The sequence below is a fragment of the Cricetulus griseus genome, chromosome 10, assembly GCF_003668045.3.
Source record: "Cricetulus griseus strain 17A/GY chromosome 10, alternate assembly CriGri-PICRH-1.0, whole genome shotgun sequence".
Lineage (NCBI taxonomy): Eukaryota > Metazoa > Chordata > Mammalia > Rodentia > Cricetidae > Cricetulus > Cricetulus griseus.
Genome location: NC_048603.1, coordinates 22,696,679 through 22,710,776, shown reverse-complemented (window position 1 = coordinate 22,710,776; position 14,098 = coordinate 22,696,679). Strand labels below are relative to the sequence as shown.

At 41.2% G+C, this 14,098-nt stretch overlaps 1 protein-coding gene across 2 annotated transcripts in view; it reads left to right on the top strand.

Annotated features, from left to right (window-relative positions):
- The window catches only part of LOC103158858 (protein EFR3 homolog A), an 84,158-nt gene that overhangs the window by 24,149 nt on the left and 45,911 nt on the right, over window positions 1–14,098 (top strand). For both annotated transcript variants that reach the window (XM_035449675.1, XM_035449674.1), the window contains exons 2-4: window positions 6,720–6,796; window positions 8,969–9,096; window positions 10,200–10,350. In XM_035449675.1, coding sequence (XP_035305566.1) covers window positions 6,720–6,796; window positions 8,969–9,096; window positions 10,200–10,350 — 356 coding nt within the window. The remainder of the gene's footprint in view (window positions 1–6,719; window positions 6,797–8,968; window positions 9,097–10,199; window positions 10,351–14,098) is intronic.

Sequence of the window (14,098 nt, the reverse complement as noted above, 5' to 3'; positions counted from 1 at the left end):
AATAAAAACCCAGTGGGGAAATTGAGACCTAAAGGAGCGGTGGTGCCTGATTACATTGGAAAGACCTGTAATGAAATACTCCCTAATGGATTAAAATCCCTTAAAAAGGAGCACACTCCCCAAGGGGTGAGCTGGGGGAGACTTCTTTCCCTCTCCTTTGACCCTCATCCACTGCCAAATTCTTTCCATGTTTCCCCTGGGACCCGCTCCTTTCCAGGCCATGGCTCTCTGGAATATGCATCCTGGTGTTTCCCTAGGTCACACTTTATGCCTGCTTGTTCTGTTTCAGTGCCGTTGTCTGTCATCGTCTCACTGATCCTTGAAGCTCTGTCTGCTCCATCTTCACCGAGCCCTTGAAGTGTGGGGTCCTCATGAACCCTGCTTCCCTTGAGTCACTCGTGTTTGCCTTCTGCTCCGTTTCTGTGGCCCTCATGACTGTGGGGTCCACTTGACCCTGGGCGTCTCTTGTCCTCAGATGTCAAAAGTTAGGTTTTAACCACGGTGTCTGGTGGTTCCCATATTGTCGTTGTCAATGCAGTGTTGTTGTTACTTACATATGAGGCCCGAGTGCTGCAGTGCTGTCACAGAACAAGAGGGCAGGAGGTGTGAGGGAAAAGGTCATGGGGGGATAGACTGTAGATGACTGTGTTTGATTGCATGAGGCAAACGTCTTGTTCTGACAGTAAGTTAATGACTAACTTAAGCAGTCTCTTCTAAAAGGTTTGGGTACCACAGAGCTGGGGATCTGTAAGTGGTGGAGTTTTAAAACCTGCCAACAAAAACTTTGTCTCTTTTCACCTAGATTATTAATCTTATCATCAAAATCAGTCAACTGACAGTCACTCATTTATTAGAAACTTTGGCATTTATTTACTAGTACTTAGTGGGGAGAAGCTTTCTTTATCATTACTGGTTTGATTTTTAACAACTTAACAGGGGCAGGTATTAAATACACCTTTGAGAGTTAACTTTTTGTCCTCATTTACTTGGTGAATAACATTTTTGCCAATGCCTGCTCTGTGCCAGAATGTCCAATATGAGTGTGACGTTCTGCTGGTAAAGGTAAGACGAGCACATAGGTAAGTTCAGTGGTAGAGGTGTCGTGATGGACATAGAGAGTAATGGACAGATTGGAGACCGTGGCCCTTCCCATGGAAACTTTGAGTTGTAGGACTGGCAGGAAGGCTCAGTGAGTAAAGTACTTGATGTCCTCAGTTTTTTTTTTTTTTTTTTTTTTTTTTTTAAGAATTCATTTTATTTTGAATTCTGTATGTGTCTGTGTGGGAGGCCAGAGGCATTGGATCCCATGTAACTGAAGTTAGAGACAGTTGTGAGATGCCTAAGGTGGGTGCAAGGTACTCTAAGCTGCCTCACCAGTCCTGATGGCCTAAGTTTGACCCCAAGAATCAGTGAGAAAAAAACAACAGAAGTGGTCTGTGTGTTACCTCAGTGCTGGGGAGTCCTAGACAGGGAGAGCATAGGGGTTTGCTGGCCAGCTGTTGGAGCCGTCTTGGTAGCATGCAGGCCAGTGAGAAACACTGACTCAAAAGGAAAAAAACTGTAAAGGCAGACAGCCGCAGAGGAGCAACCAAAGCTGTCCTCTGGGCTCTGCAAATGTGGACATGTAGTCGGGCCTGTGCACATACACCACCATGTGTGCACATGAACACATCTCAAAAGCCCATGAAATATAATACCTTTACATATCAGTGCATTCCTCCCATATTACATACGAGAACTGAAAACACTTGATAAAGGTTTTGGAACTGTTTAACAATACAACAACAAAAACAAGTGTTTTAATTTTATCATGCTAAATTGTGACCATGAGAAGTTCTCAGTAGTTTTCCTGTTCACTTCTAAGTCTCAAATTGTCCCTAAATATATCCACACACTACCAGAATATGCTGCCTGCCCCTGCTTTGTTTTTGTTGTTGCTGTTGTGTTTTATTTGTTTGTTTTGTGTGTGTGTGTGCGCGCGCCCGTGCATGCCTGTGTGTGTGTGTCCCCTTAAATGGATGTCTGGGAGTGTGAGCATGTTCACAGAGGACACATGAGGACATCCAGTGTCCTCTCTGTCATTCTGTGCCCGTCCCTCTGAGGCGGGGTCTCTCCTTGACCTCATGTTCTCTCAGGTGGCTGGAAGACAGGCCCTCCTGTTGGAGCTGGGCTTACAGGCAAGTGCAGGGTGCCCAGTTTGTTATGTGGGTGCTGGTATTTAAAACAGCAAGCTTTGTTAACTGCTGAGCCATCTCTCCAGAGTTCAGGTTCTGTTTTGATTCTGGTGTGCTTGAGTTTCATTTATGTGCCAAGTTGAGTTAATCAAAGAATATTTTTTAGACTTCCATTTACTTAACATTTTTATTTTGTTTAGTTGTTGGTTGTTTATATGCATATTCTCTTTGCTTTTATAAATTGCCCCCTGAAAAGTTCAAATAGGATGTTCCTAGGGTTTGAGTGAGTTTGTTGGACGGGATTAGAAGCTAGGATCAGTAAGAGGAATCACTTCTAGGGAAAAGGAGTACAGGTAGCGTCATTTTCTTACTTTAGAAAGACATTTTTATTGAAGTAGCAATACAAATATTTTTAGGATCTTATTTTAGGCTAATTGGTCTTAGAATTTGATAGGGATATGTCAATGAGAGCTTAGATAAGCCAGCACTCTGCTGTCTGTTAATTAATTAGCAGTAAAGTGACCCAGGCACTTGCCCAGCAGCAGGATCATGAAGCAGGACTAAAATCAGTCTGGCAACATGAAGGCCTACGTTCAGGTGCCTGCAGCCGAGCTGGAGAAACCATATGAGTTTCCTTCTCCAGGGGAGTCATCCACATGTCTTTACTTGAGTAGGTCCAGTGAATTTCTCTTACATGTGTTTATAAATACACTATTCTCTTATTTGAGTATTTAGAATAATTGCTTCTGCATTTTTTATTGCTACACTCTTTTGCTTGCTTGTTTTTTTACCAAATATTGCCTTTTATGTAACTGAGTAAATTGAAATTTTGGAGCTAATTTCCTGTCTTCTCTGTGTATGTTCTCTTTTATATAAATAGTTGGAAAGTGTTTGTTTGTTTGTTTGTTTGGGCTTTTCTGAGAAAGTCTCTGTGGTTATTCCTTCTCTAACGTGGTAGTACCTTCTTCACTGGCAGGATGGCATGTCACTACAGTAAGAGCTGTAGAAAGCTGAAGCACTTCATCTTCCAATAGGCGCTTGAGTTAGCGTGGCAGTTTGTGTCTGAAGCCATGGGGTCTGGGCTGGGATGGCAGTGCCTTCCACCCTTAGAGCTCTGCAGTTGGGTGCAGATCGGCTGCTGTGGGCACTTGGCTTGCTGTAGGCAGAGGAGTGAATGAACTGTCGTAAAGTCTTGAGCGCAGTGCTGTACCGGCCATGTTCTGAACTCAGCCGTCACCCTCCTGTCCTTACTCATTATGAAAGTTGTTGTGAACCCTATGCCGTGTGCTGATGGCTGATTTACAGCAGAGGCTTCACACTGTTCTCAGGATTCTCTAAAAGGCTCGAGTCTCCTGCTCGCCTCTGCTGTGCAGCTACTTTCACTTTATCACTAATGCCAGGTACCATTTCCTTAAGTGCTTCCTAACCAAGCTGGATATGCAGCTTAATCCAGTAAATGCAGGCAATGTCATGTGTGGTCAAGCCATCCTTGTACAGGAGAGCACTTAGGTCTAGTTAGATAAGTCACCTGTGGGCCTGACTCCTTGGTTATGTCTTTTGCACTTTGCCCTTTTCTCATAGGCAGTCATGGTAGGTCTAGGCTTCCTGGAAGCAAGGACCAGGATTATTGTTGGCAGCCCAGATGCAGGTTGACTTTTTAGGTCCTCTCAGCAGCAGTGTGCACTGTCAGAAAGTGCTCATGAAAGCGAAGTTAGCTCGCTGAGAATCTTCTCTCACGGGTAATCCCACAGTATGTAAGATACTCAAGGCCTAGCACCTGTGTGTAGTAGCTCCCCTGCCAGCCCTTTGCCATGACAGGTGAGTTCACGGTATTTGATTCCCATTAGTGCTGGCCAAGTGCATGTCTCAGTCTTCTTGCTAGTGTGTTGGCCTCATCATCACAGCACTGCAGAGACTACGGCCCTGGCATGGTGCACTTTTGATTTTAATTTATTAGAAATAGGATTTTTGCTTTGTGCTGATTTAGCTCTCTGTACCCCCTTCCTCCAGTACTCAAAGGATTGTTTTGTTTTGGGGGGGGTCTAAGTATTATTCAAACCTTTTTTGATGTTAATCTGAAAATTTAACTCTATAGTATTTGGATTATTTGGAATTGTTAAAACTTTTCCAACAATGGATAGCATTCGCTATTTTCCAGTATACCAAGTAGTATGTATTGCTGAATTGTTGGCTGTTTTTTATGACAGTTTATAAATTCCTCAAAAGATAAATTTCTTCCATTTCTTCTTGTGTCTGTGGTAGAGAAGAGCCTGGAGTTTTAATTTCAGATACTGATTTCATCTGGCCATTACTCTTGACCAGGTTTCTGATTTCTCTTGCTACAGAGTTTTTTAACTTTTAAGTATGTATGTATTGGCCTGCATTGGCGCCCTGTGTGCATTCCCAGTGCCTATGGAGATCAGAGATGATGTTGGGTCCCCAGGACTGAGCCACCATATGGGTGCTGGGAATGGAACATGGGTCCTCTGGAGAGTAGCCAGTGCTCTTAACCGCTGAGTCATCTTTCCAGCCCCACCCTGGCAGATGCTTGCTGCTGTGAGGTAGTGATGATAACCAAGCCTTGTTTGCTAGGAATGCTGAGTCATGTGTACACAGTGCTTTTTTACTGTGAAGGGTAAGAGACAGGTCATCTTCAGACGATCAGCAACTCTTGACTTCCTTCTTCATTGCTTTGATGGTCTCACGTTATTGCAAACCTGGACTCAGCTTTATGCTATTATTTTGTCCTGTTCTGAACTCTCAGTTGACACTTGGTAAATAACACATACTTCATAAAGTTTGGGATATAAAATTTGGGATCTTCAGAAAATTGCTTCCTGGTTAATATTGCTTGGTGCAATTGCAGAGGTTCTGCTTACTAAACAACCTTTCTCCTATTTCAGGTGTTCTCCTGTATCTTGTCTTGGTTTCTAAACACATGTAAATGCAAGGTGACACAGACTTCCCACCTCAGCTCATAAATCGGGGGAATCATTTTAGGATATCTCAAGGCCACTATTCTTACAAAGTTGTTGGTATTCAGGATACTAAAACTGACTGATCCGTCTCATTCATAGTTCTTTCCCAGTAGCCTAAGTGCCTAACCCAAGTTATGTCTCATTCATAGAAGAGTTGGAGTGACATCTCCTAGGTCTTTCGTGCCCTTTTCTGTTTATTAGCCTTGTTTCTATGAAAGGTCTATGAGACAGACACACTGTTGCAGATTCTCCAGTCTGTTTCATTTGCACTTTAAAGCTCAATTATTTTTGACATGTTTTCACAGTTTAGAATACATCCATTTAAAATTAAGCTATTTTGGAATATGCTGAGTTTGTGATGTATAAAGAATGGCTAGTAACAGGAAGGGTATAGGTTTGAAGGACACTAGAAAACTCGAGGGCATTTTTATGTATTTAAGCAATCGTCTGTGAGCTCCTGAAAGCGTCAGTATAATGGCCTTGCTAAAACTGAGCGATAAACACCATCAGAAGAGGCTGTAGAAAAAGGTGCAGAAGAAATGTGACTTCTAACCTAGGTGACAGAAGTGGGAAGTATAGCAGCAAAGGCATCGTTGAGGTGGAGGTCCACACTCATCCAGCAAATATCTCAGTGCCTACTGCGTCTGGGTTGCTTGGGATTTACCAGTGAGCAAAAGAATAATGTCTACCTTCCTCCAAGCTTTCGTTCTGGGGCGGGGGGCGCTAATGATAACCAGTAAGACACGGGGAAAGTTGTTTAGTATGTTGGGTGATAAGTGCTTTTAGCAAAACAAAGTAGAAGAGAGTGCTGGTAGCCTAAGATTTCAAGGAGGACTTAGCTGGCCGCGCTCTAGGCGGAGGAAACAGGAGGGGCTCCTAACTTAGGGGTACAGGGCTGCTCTTAGAGCTGCAGTGAGGTGCGGATGAGACACAGGTGGAGACTGAGGCGGCAGAAGGCAAAGGCAGGTGTGGCCTGTGAGTTTACTGAACAGAACTCGCGTGATATGGGAGATTGTGTGTTCATGCAGTTGGTGGGGGCGTCCCTCTGTGTGTGTGTGTGTCTTATTGGTGGATGAATAAAGCAACATTGGCCAATAGGATAGGTGGTACTAGGAGTCGAGGAGGATTCTGGGAAAGGGGAGCCACCATGCGAGCCTAACGAGAGGATGTACGCCGCTGGCGTCCTCGATCAGATAAGTCTTTGTAAAATATATAGATTAATAATCATGGTTATTATTAATAAGATAATAGATATTAAGATAAGATAGCAGATAAGAAATCCTAGTCATTGGCCAGCATCATTGTACCTAACATAAGTCTCTGTGTGTTACTTGGGACCTTACCGTGGCGGCAGGGCTCCAGCGGTTTGTCGTAAAGACTTACTGTTACAAGTAGTCCTAGCAACTGCTGAGTTTTGAGGAAGGGTGAGAAAAAGATTAACTTCCTTAATTTTGAATTTGCATGGCTTTTCTCTTGCTGCCAGTTTAAAGTTACTTTAAGTAGAAACGTGAAGTTCTGGGTCATTTTACAATATTAATCTTTATACTCCTTTATTATTTTTGAACAGGAGTGTGTTGCTGCTGCTCTGCTCTGCGTCCTCGCTATAAACGCCTGGTGGACAACATATTCCCTGAAGATCCAAAAGTAATTTCTCTACATCTCCTGGTCCTTCTCTTTGCTGACCCATTCTGCCCCCTGCTGACCTCCTAAGGTTTCCCTCACTGCATTTCTCGTCTCGTGAACGACTATACTTTTCAATTTTCACATCACCCTTGCTCGCTTATCTTTGTCAGATGCTAGGTACAGATCTAAAATGATAGATGCAGGGTGTCCTTTTTCATTTAGAGTTTAGTAACACTCACCAACATGTACTGTGTACTCAGGATGCAACTGTGAACAGAGACTGGCTTCTGCTTTCAGTAAGCATATAGACAGAGTACCAGCAGCTTTAATGCACTGGGAAATGCAATACAGACATGAAGAATGCTGCTTGAGTAACCAGAATGAGAAGAGCCAATTTGGGATTAGAAGAAAGACAAAGGAAATGAAATCTGACCTAGACCAAAGAGCAATTAGGAATAGGCTCTTTTTTTTTTTTTTTTTAATAGAATAGAATTGAGATATTGAGGGACTATTATAGAAAGAAACTGTTGGCCTTTTTCTTACGTATCTGAACCTTGAACCGGTCGTCAGCCCCATTACAAAGGTTCAAAGCTTAGCACTTAATACACGTTAAAGAAAGTGATTTCATCTGTAAAATAGATTTTAAATCACTTTCCATGAACCATACATGCATGCATACATGTGGTAAACATCAGCTCAGTTGTCATGTTTGTTATTTTATTGAGCACAAGATTCTTGTAATGCATTCGGAATGATTCAGACAGTAGGTGCTCAGATGTAGAATGTATGTGCCCCAGTCCCTGCCTTTAAAGACTTGACAGAGACAAATAAATGGTTTCCTATAATTATCACCTGTCACTTCATGGAAGCAATTTGTAGGACCTGTCTCAGTTCACATGAGCTCCTACTGAACAAATGCACTTCTTTGTCGAGTATGGCTTATGTGGTGTCTGTCATAGTGCCTGGCATGTAGTTGGAATTCAGTATTTGTTTAATGAATGTAATGACAGAATGTTTAACAGTGAAGATAAGCACCGTGAGCTAAAAGATACTCCTCATGGTAGAAAGCTCCCAGCCTATCCCCAGAGAGCCCTGGAGGGTGGGTTGGAGAAGGCACGGGAAGGGTGTTAAGAGGAAGCTGAGAGCTAGAGGAAGTACCTCTACTGCTAGGCAGTAAGCTGAGCCAAAGAAGTCATGACCAGCAGAATTACAAGGTGACTGCAGAGTAGAGATTTTAGCAAAATAGAGAAGGTACAAAATATGCTTGTGTAGCTTCGCTGAAAAGACAGCCAGAGGCTGTCAGGTGGGCAGGTAAAAGTGAGAACACAGACGTACACAGTTATTAATTATAGATCCACCATCCATCATATCACCCAATCTCCCTTCTCACATAAACAGCGTAGTTACTTAGACTATACCTAGCCCCAGACATTGAGGGTGGTGGTTGACTCACTTTCATTAAGATAGGAAGGATCATTGGGCTGGGGATGGTGGTAGCCTCTTTTAATCCCAGCCCTCAAAGGCAGAGGCAGGCAGAAGGCCAGCCTAGTCTAGGTGGTGTGTAACAAAACACCCAGGGCTACGTAGAGAGGCCCTGCCTCAAAAAACAATAGAATCATTGTAATCATCTGTAGAAGGTAAAGGTGACTACGTTAGTCCACATCAGGGATGTGATATTATTGTCATCATCTGTAGAAGGTAAAGGTGACTACGTTAGCCCACAGCAGGGATGTGTTGTTGATACAAATTAAGAACTGTCAACAGATTTTTATGATACTAGCAAATTCTGAATAATTAAAAAATATATGCAGGGGTTGGGATTTAGCTTCTTGGTTGACCTATTACTAGGCAAGCTTTGAGTTCAGTCAGTAAAATTTCTCAGGAAATTTTTTTAGTAGAACATATTTCATTGTCTACACACTGTTAGCTACTAATCTATAAATGAAAGTTGTAGAGACAGCTGTTGTTTGTGAAGGTCCTTTAAATGCTTTGCCTTAGTGGGATATTTCCTTAACTTTTAAAGTGTCCTGAGTATGTACAATTTTTAATATTAGCACCAAAGAGTTTATATCCAAGTTTTAGCATAAATGTGGATTAGTTTACAGACCTTGAGGATGAGATGTAAATCAACACTTTGGATGAATAAATGAATTAGGAAGTAATGGATTGTGTGTTTGTCATTATTAACTTCAGGATGGCCTTGTTAAAGCTGATATGGAGAAACTGACATTCTATGCGGTGTCTGCACCGGAGAAGCTCGATCGAATAGGCGCCTATCTGGCAGAGAGGCTGAGCAGAGATGTCGTCAGGCACCGTTCTGGGTGAGAACACCAAGTGCTGCTCATAATCTACTGTCCTTGTAAAGTTGGTTCTAGGCCAAGTCATCTTGTAAGTTTCTGTGCCAAGTAGTGATGTCAAAACAATAGACAGCGGATAAAATCTTAAAACAATATGCTCAGAAAACTGTGAAACCCCTGTATTTGCTTTTCCCGTGTCTCAGGTATTATATGGGAACTTGTATAATGAACTGCTAGTTTTATCATCAATTAGTTTTGTTAACTTCTAGTGGAAAATAGTTTTAAAGGTATGGTACTGTGTTTAAAAACCTATGTCTGAACTGAAAGCAAACTAAGATCGTTACCAGGTGGTTCTTGACCCAGCTAGTGTCTTACTTTTAGAGGAGTGAACGTGAATCATGTCATCATGTCAGGCTTAGTGTGTGCCAGCGTCTGTTAATAAAGGAATCCCTGTTCACCATTCTGTCCTTGAAAAGTTACAGCTTTGCAATTTGCATTGGAGATACTTTCTGTTGTGACGCTTTATCACCCTAGTTTCTTAGAGTACTCTGTTCTCCAAGATGTACATTGGCTTGTTGTATCTTTGCTTTGTCACCTCTTAGGACATGTTGGTGGTTTGCACAGGTAGGTTGATAGTTGATCATTAAAAGTTAACTAAAATGGAATCTAAATTGTATTATATGAAATCTTTTAAACCTGTTGATTTATAAGGTGCATTTTATTGAGATATTCCCTTACATTGCTCTGTTGTTGCTGGCACTATTTCATCTATGGATATAATTTATAAATATTTTATGTACAAATATAAATAAAGCATATTGGAAACAGACATGAATTGTAGTAACTACTTAGAACATATACAAATAAATATGATCAAAGACATGGAAGGTATTCATGGTGTTCACGGCAGATTATACAGTAGCTCTCAGGTTTCCAGGAAGTAGAGTAGTGCAGTAGCTTTGGTGGACTCATCTGGAGGACTTGCATATCGAAACCTAGTTTTTACTTAGCTTACTTTGCCTTTCTATGTTCTGTGCATCTAAATAAGCCTAATTATTCCAGTGAAAAGCATTGAGAGCAATTAAGAGTGCTGGAAATACGTTGACATTATTTTCCCTTTAATTTAGGTATGTTCTAATTGCTATGGAGGCGTTGGACCAGCTTCTTATGGCCTGCCATTCTCAAAGCATCAAGCCATTTGTAGAAAGCTTCCTTCATATGGTAGCAAAGCTCCTGGAATCAGGGGAACCAAAGCTTCAAGTTCTTGGAACAAATTCTGTAAGCAGAGCTGTTATTTTCTTACTAAGTTCAACCAGCATATCTAGAATTAATCTCTTCTTAGAATGATTCTGTCTGATAGAAGGCAGTTTCCCAGTCAGGGCGTATGAGCAACCAGTACAGGCAACAGTGATTAACTCACCCTGTCTCTAGCGTTGTTTGTTTCTCTTTATAGAACCCCGGGATATTAACCTATCATCATGGAACACCTGCCTCTAAACGAATCTATTCCTGCCATTTTATTGGCTCTGGCTTGCCTAACAGTGCTAACTTTGGGCACTGTTGTCTTATTTTACTGCTTTTCCAACTTTATTGAGCTCTATCTGATTTACCATTAACAGTCACACAGTTTTCAAAAGACTCAACGACTACACTGTTTAGCATAGATTACCAGAGTGGAAAACCTATGTCTGTGCATAGACTTGTAAACTGGTGTTCATAGCAGCCAAAAAGTGAAAAAGTCATGATGTCCACGGTTAGATGAATAGATAAATTAGAATGTAATGTGGTGTTTCATTGCAGTTTTATCTTTTTTTTTTTTTTTTCCATTCAAGCTGCTTCACATTATAGGCTTTTTGCATGACTCTGGATAAATGTCTATCCCAAATCTTTATTTTTAAAATTAGACTGTTTTTAAAAATCTTCATCTATTCCTGATACAGTCTTTTACCAGATATATGTAACTTGCAGTATTTTTTTTTCTAGTTCTGCAGTTTGTTTTGTACTTTATTGATGGTTTGCTTTGAATCACTGAAGTTTTTAATTTTGATGAAGTCTGGTTCATTTTCTTTTCCCTTTTTTTTTTTTTTTGTGCTTTTAGTATGCTTTATAAGAAACCATTGCCTAATCCATGGCCAATGATTTCCCCTTTTATAGTTTATAGTTCAGTTCTGTTTTCTACTGTGAGTTACTTTACACATGATTGCATGTGACTTAGAGTTCTCTGTCATCCATATACTTATTCAGATATCCCATTATTATTTGTTGAACATACTCTTTTGCTTGCTAGTACTTGGCTATGAAACCAACGTTTGTGTTTCCCTCCTTAGCCTACTTCTGAATTGTGTCTATTCACTGCATTATTTAATAACACGGTTTTAAAATAAGAGATGGAAAATAGCATGCTATCATAACGAAGCTAAAATAGTGAAGTTTTAGTCTTTCACTTCTGCTTTCATTTTATATCTATCTCCCGTCTTTCTGGGACCTTAAGTCACACAGCCATACTATGTGAGTATTTTGTATTCCCACCCATAGTTTACTGACAGCTACCACAGTCACAAGATTTGTAGTTGTTTAGACATTGTCTTAATTACTGTTCTGTTGATGTGAAGAGGCAGCATGACTAAGGCAGCTTACAGGAGAAAGCATGTAATTGGGAGCTTTCTTACAGTATTAGAGGGTTAGTCCATGACCTTCACGGCAGGAAGCTGGCAGGCGAGGCCATGGAGCAGTAGCTGAGACCTTTATATCCTGATCCACGGGCAGCAGGCAGAGAGAGAGAGACTGACTGACTGACTGATCTGGCCTGGGCTTTTGAAACCTCAAAGCCCAGGCCTCCTCCAACAAGGCCACCCCACCTAATCTTTCCCTAATATTTGTAACCAGGGACCAGGCACGCAGACATAAGCGTCTGTGGGGACTGTTCTCATTCAAACCACTCCTCCTGTGCATCTGAGTCCATCTGACCTGGTTTGTGCCGAGTGTGGACTTCTAGCCTTGCAGTTTAGGCAACTGAGCTAACCTTTGTCTCAGTTTCTCATCTGTGAAATGAAAGCACGGTCCAGTCTGATGAGGTCTCTGTGTGTGAAGCTCCCAGAGCATGGCATAGTATTACAAAAGCTAGAATATGTAATAGTATGATTCATTCAAAACCCCAATCATGCTTTTGTTCTCTTATCTCAGGGATAAAAGTGGATATTTCCAGATGCAGCTAGGTGATGTGATGGGCTTAGTTTCAGGCATGATAGCTCCTAGAAGTTTCTCCTCTCGCCTTTACAATTAGATGAGGGAGTTTAGGGGAAATGGCTTAATAGCTGGGTGGAGGGGCGTAGTGTGTATTCCCAGAAGTTTCCTTTCTTGTAGCCAGCAATGCCATTAGTATTACTTTAATGAGTAGTTGGCAAAAGACAAAACACCCTCATAACCTACCTTTAGTGAATATATTAAATCAAATCCTCAAAGTCTAATTTTAATTTTGCAGTGGTGCTGAGTATCATCAAATATGATGATGTTGATTTACTCTGTTCAATATTTATTCATGGTATTTGTATATTTTATTCTAATTTGTGACATTTACCTCTTTATGATGATAATCTAGTGTGACAATAATAGACAAAATTTATTTAGGCTGTCCTTTGTGTCAGAAATTTATGCTAGGAAAAAAAGTTGGGAGAAGGTGTAGGGGACTAGGGGTAGATATGGGGGAAGTAGATGGTGAATATGATTAAAACATACGAATTCATATAAAATTTGCAAAGAATTAACAAAGTGTATTAAATGCTTTAAATTTTAAAAAAATGTAACAGAAACTTTTTCTTACTTTTTGTTGTTGTAAATAGCTTCAAAAATAAGTATGCCTATTTCATTATACCCATATATACATTGATTCAAAAATGTTTAAGATACTCATAAAATAATTATAGGTAGATACACTTTAAGCCTTCCTAATCAGAAATCAGAAATGCTCCAAAGGCCACAGTGGTTAGAGCTCTGTGATAGAATTTTCAGATTGCGGGTCCTCCACAGCAAAGGTGAACAAATAACCAATGCATTCAGTGCAAGTATTATGAGATCTGAAACACTTCGGGCTCCAAAGCTGTATAAGGGAAAGTTTGATGAGGCCTGGAGAGATGGGCTGGTGGGTAAGAGCCCACAGAACAGCCTGGTGCAGTCTCACACATGCCTGTAATCCCAGCACTGTACAGGGCTGTGACAGGGGTCTTTCCCTGTGACTTGGTGGCTGCCAGCCTTGCTCCAGATTGAATAGAGGATCCTGCTTACAGAGAATAGACCAGAGTGATAGACTGCCACAAAGACCCCTCCTTTGGCCTCTGCACATATGTGGGTGCATTTACATATACTCACATACACAAACAGAAAAAACTAGAACATAGCCTGTTAAGAGTAATAATAATACATGATAGTTATAAATGCCAACTCTGCAACTTTGTTTCAAGTTCATTTTGTTTGTTGGTTGTTTTAGAGAAACAACATGGTGTATACTAGGCTTTTAAAATATATTATAAAATTTAGTTCAAATTTGGAAATAATATTCCTGTCTCATGTGTGAGGAATCCCCGTTGAATTTGTCAGTAGGCAAAAAGGATGCTGTGCCTGTAGGAGAATTCAGCTCCAACTCTTGCCCCACGGCCTGTGTTTAATATAACGTGTACTGTAAAACTACCCCAGCCGTTTTATGTACCGCTACTCTGGGAGAGTGTAGGTCACTTTCATTTTTATTTAGTTGACCCTTACCGCTATTGAGCCTCATCCCTAATCTTAATAATTTTCTTGAAATACTGTTGAAGGATGTCCAGAGGGAACAGCCAGTGAAATTAGTGTTTACAGTAAAGCATTGGCTCTCAGCGAGGGACACACCTCCTCCCTGTCTGCCCCCCCTTGCCATGTTTGGCAGGTGTTGGGAGGCACTGTGGTTTGTTGTGCATTGTAGACGGAAGAGTAGGAGTACTCCAGAAGTGGGGTACTGCTCAGCACCCCGCAGTCTCTGGAGAAGGTCCTGCAGCAA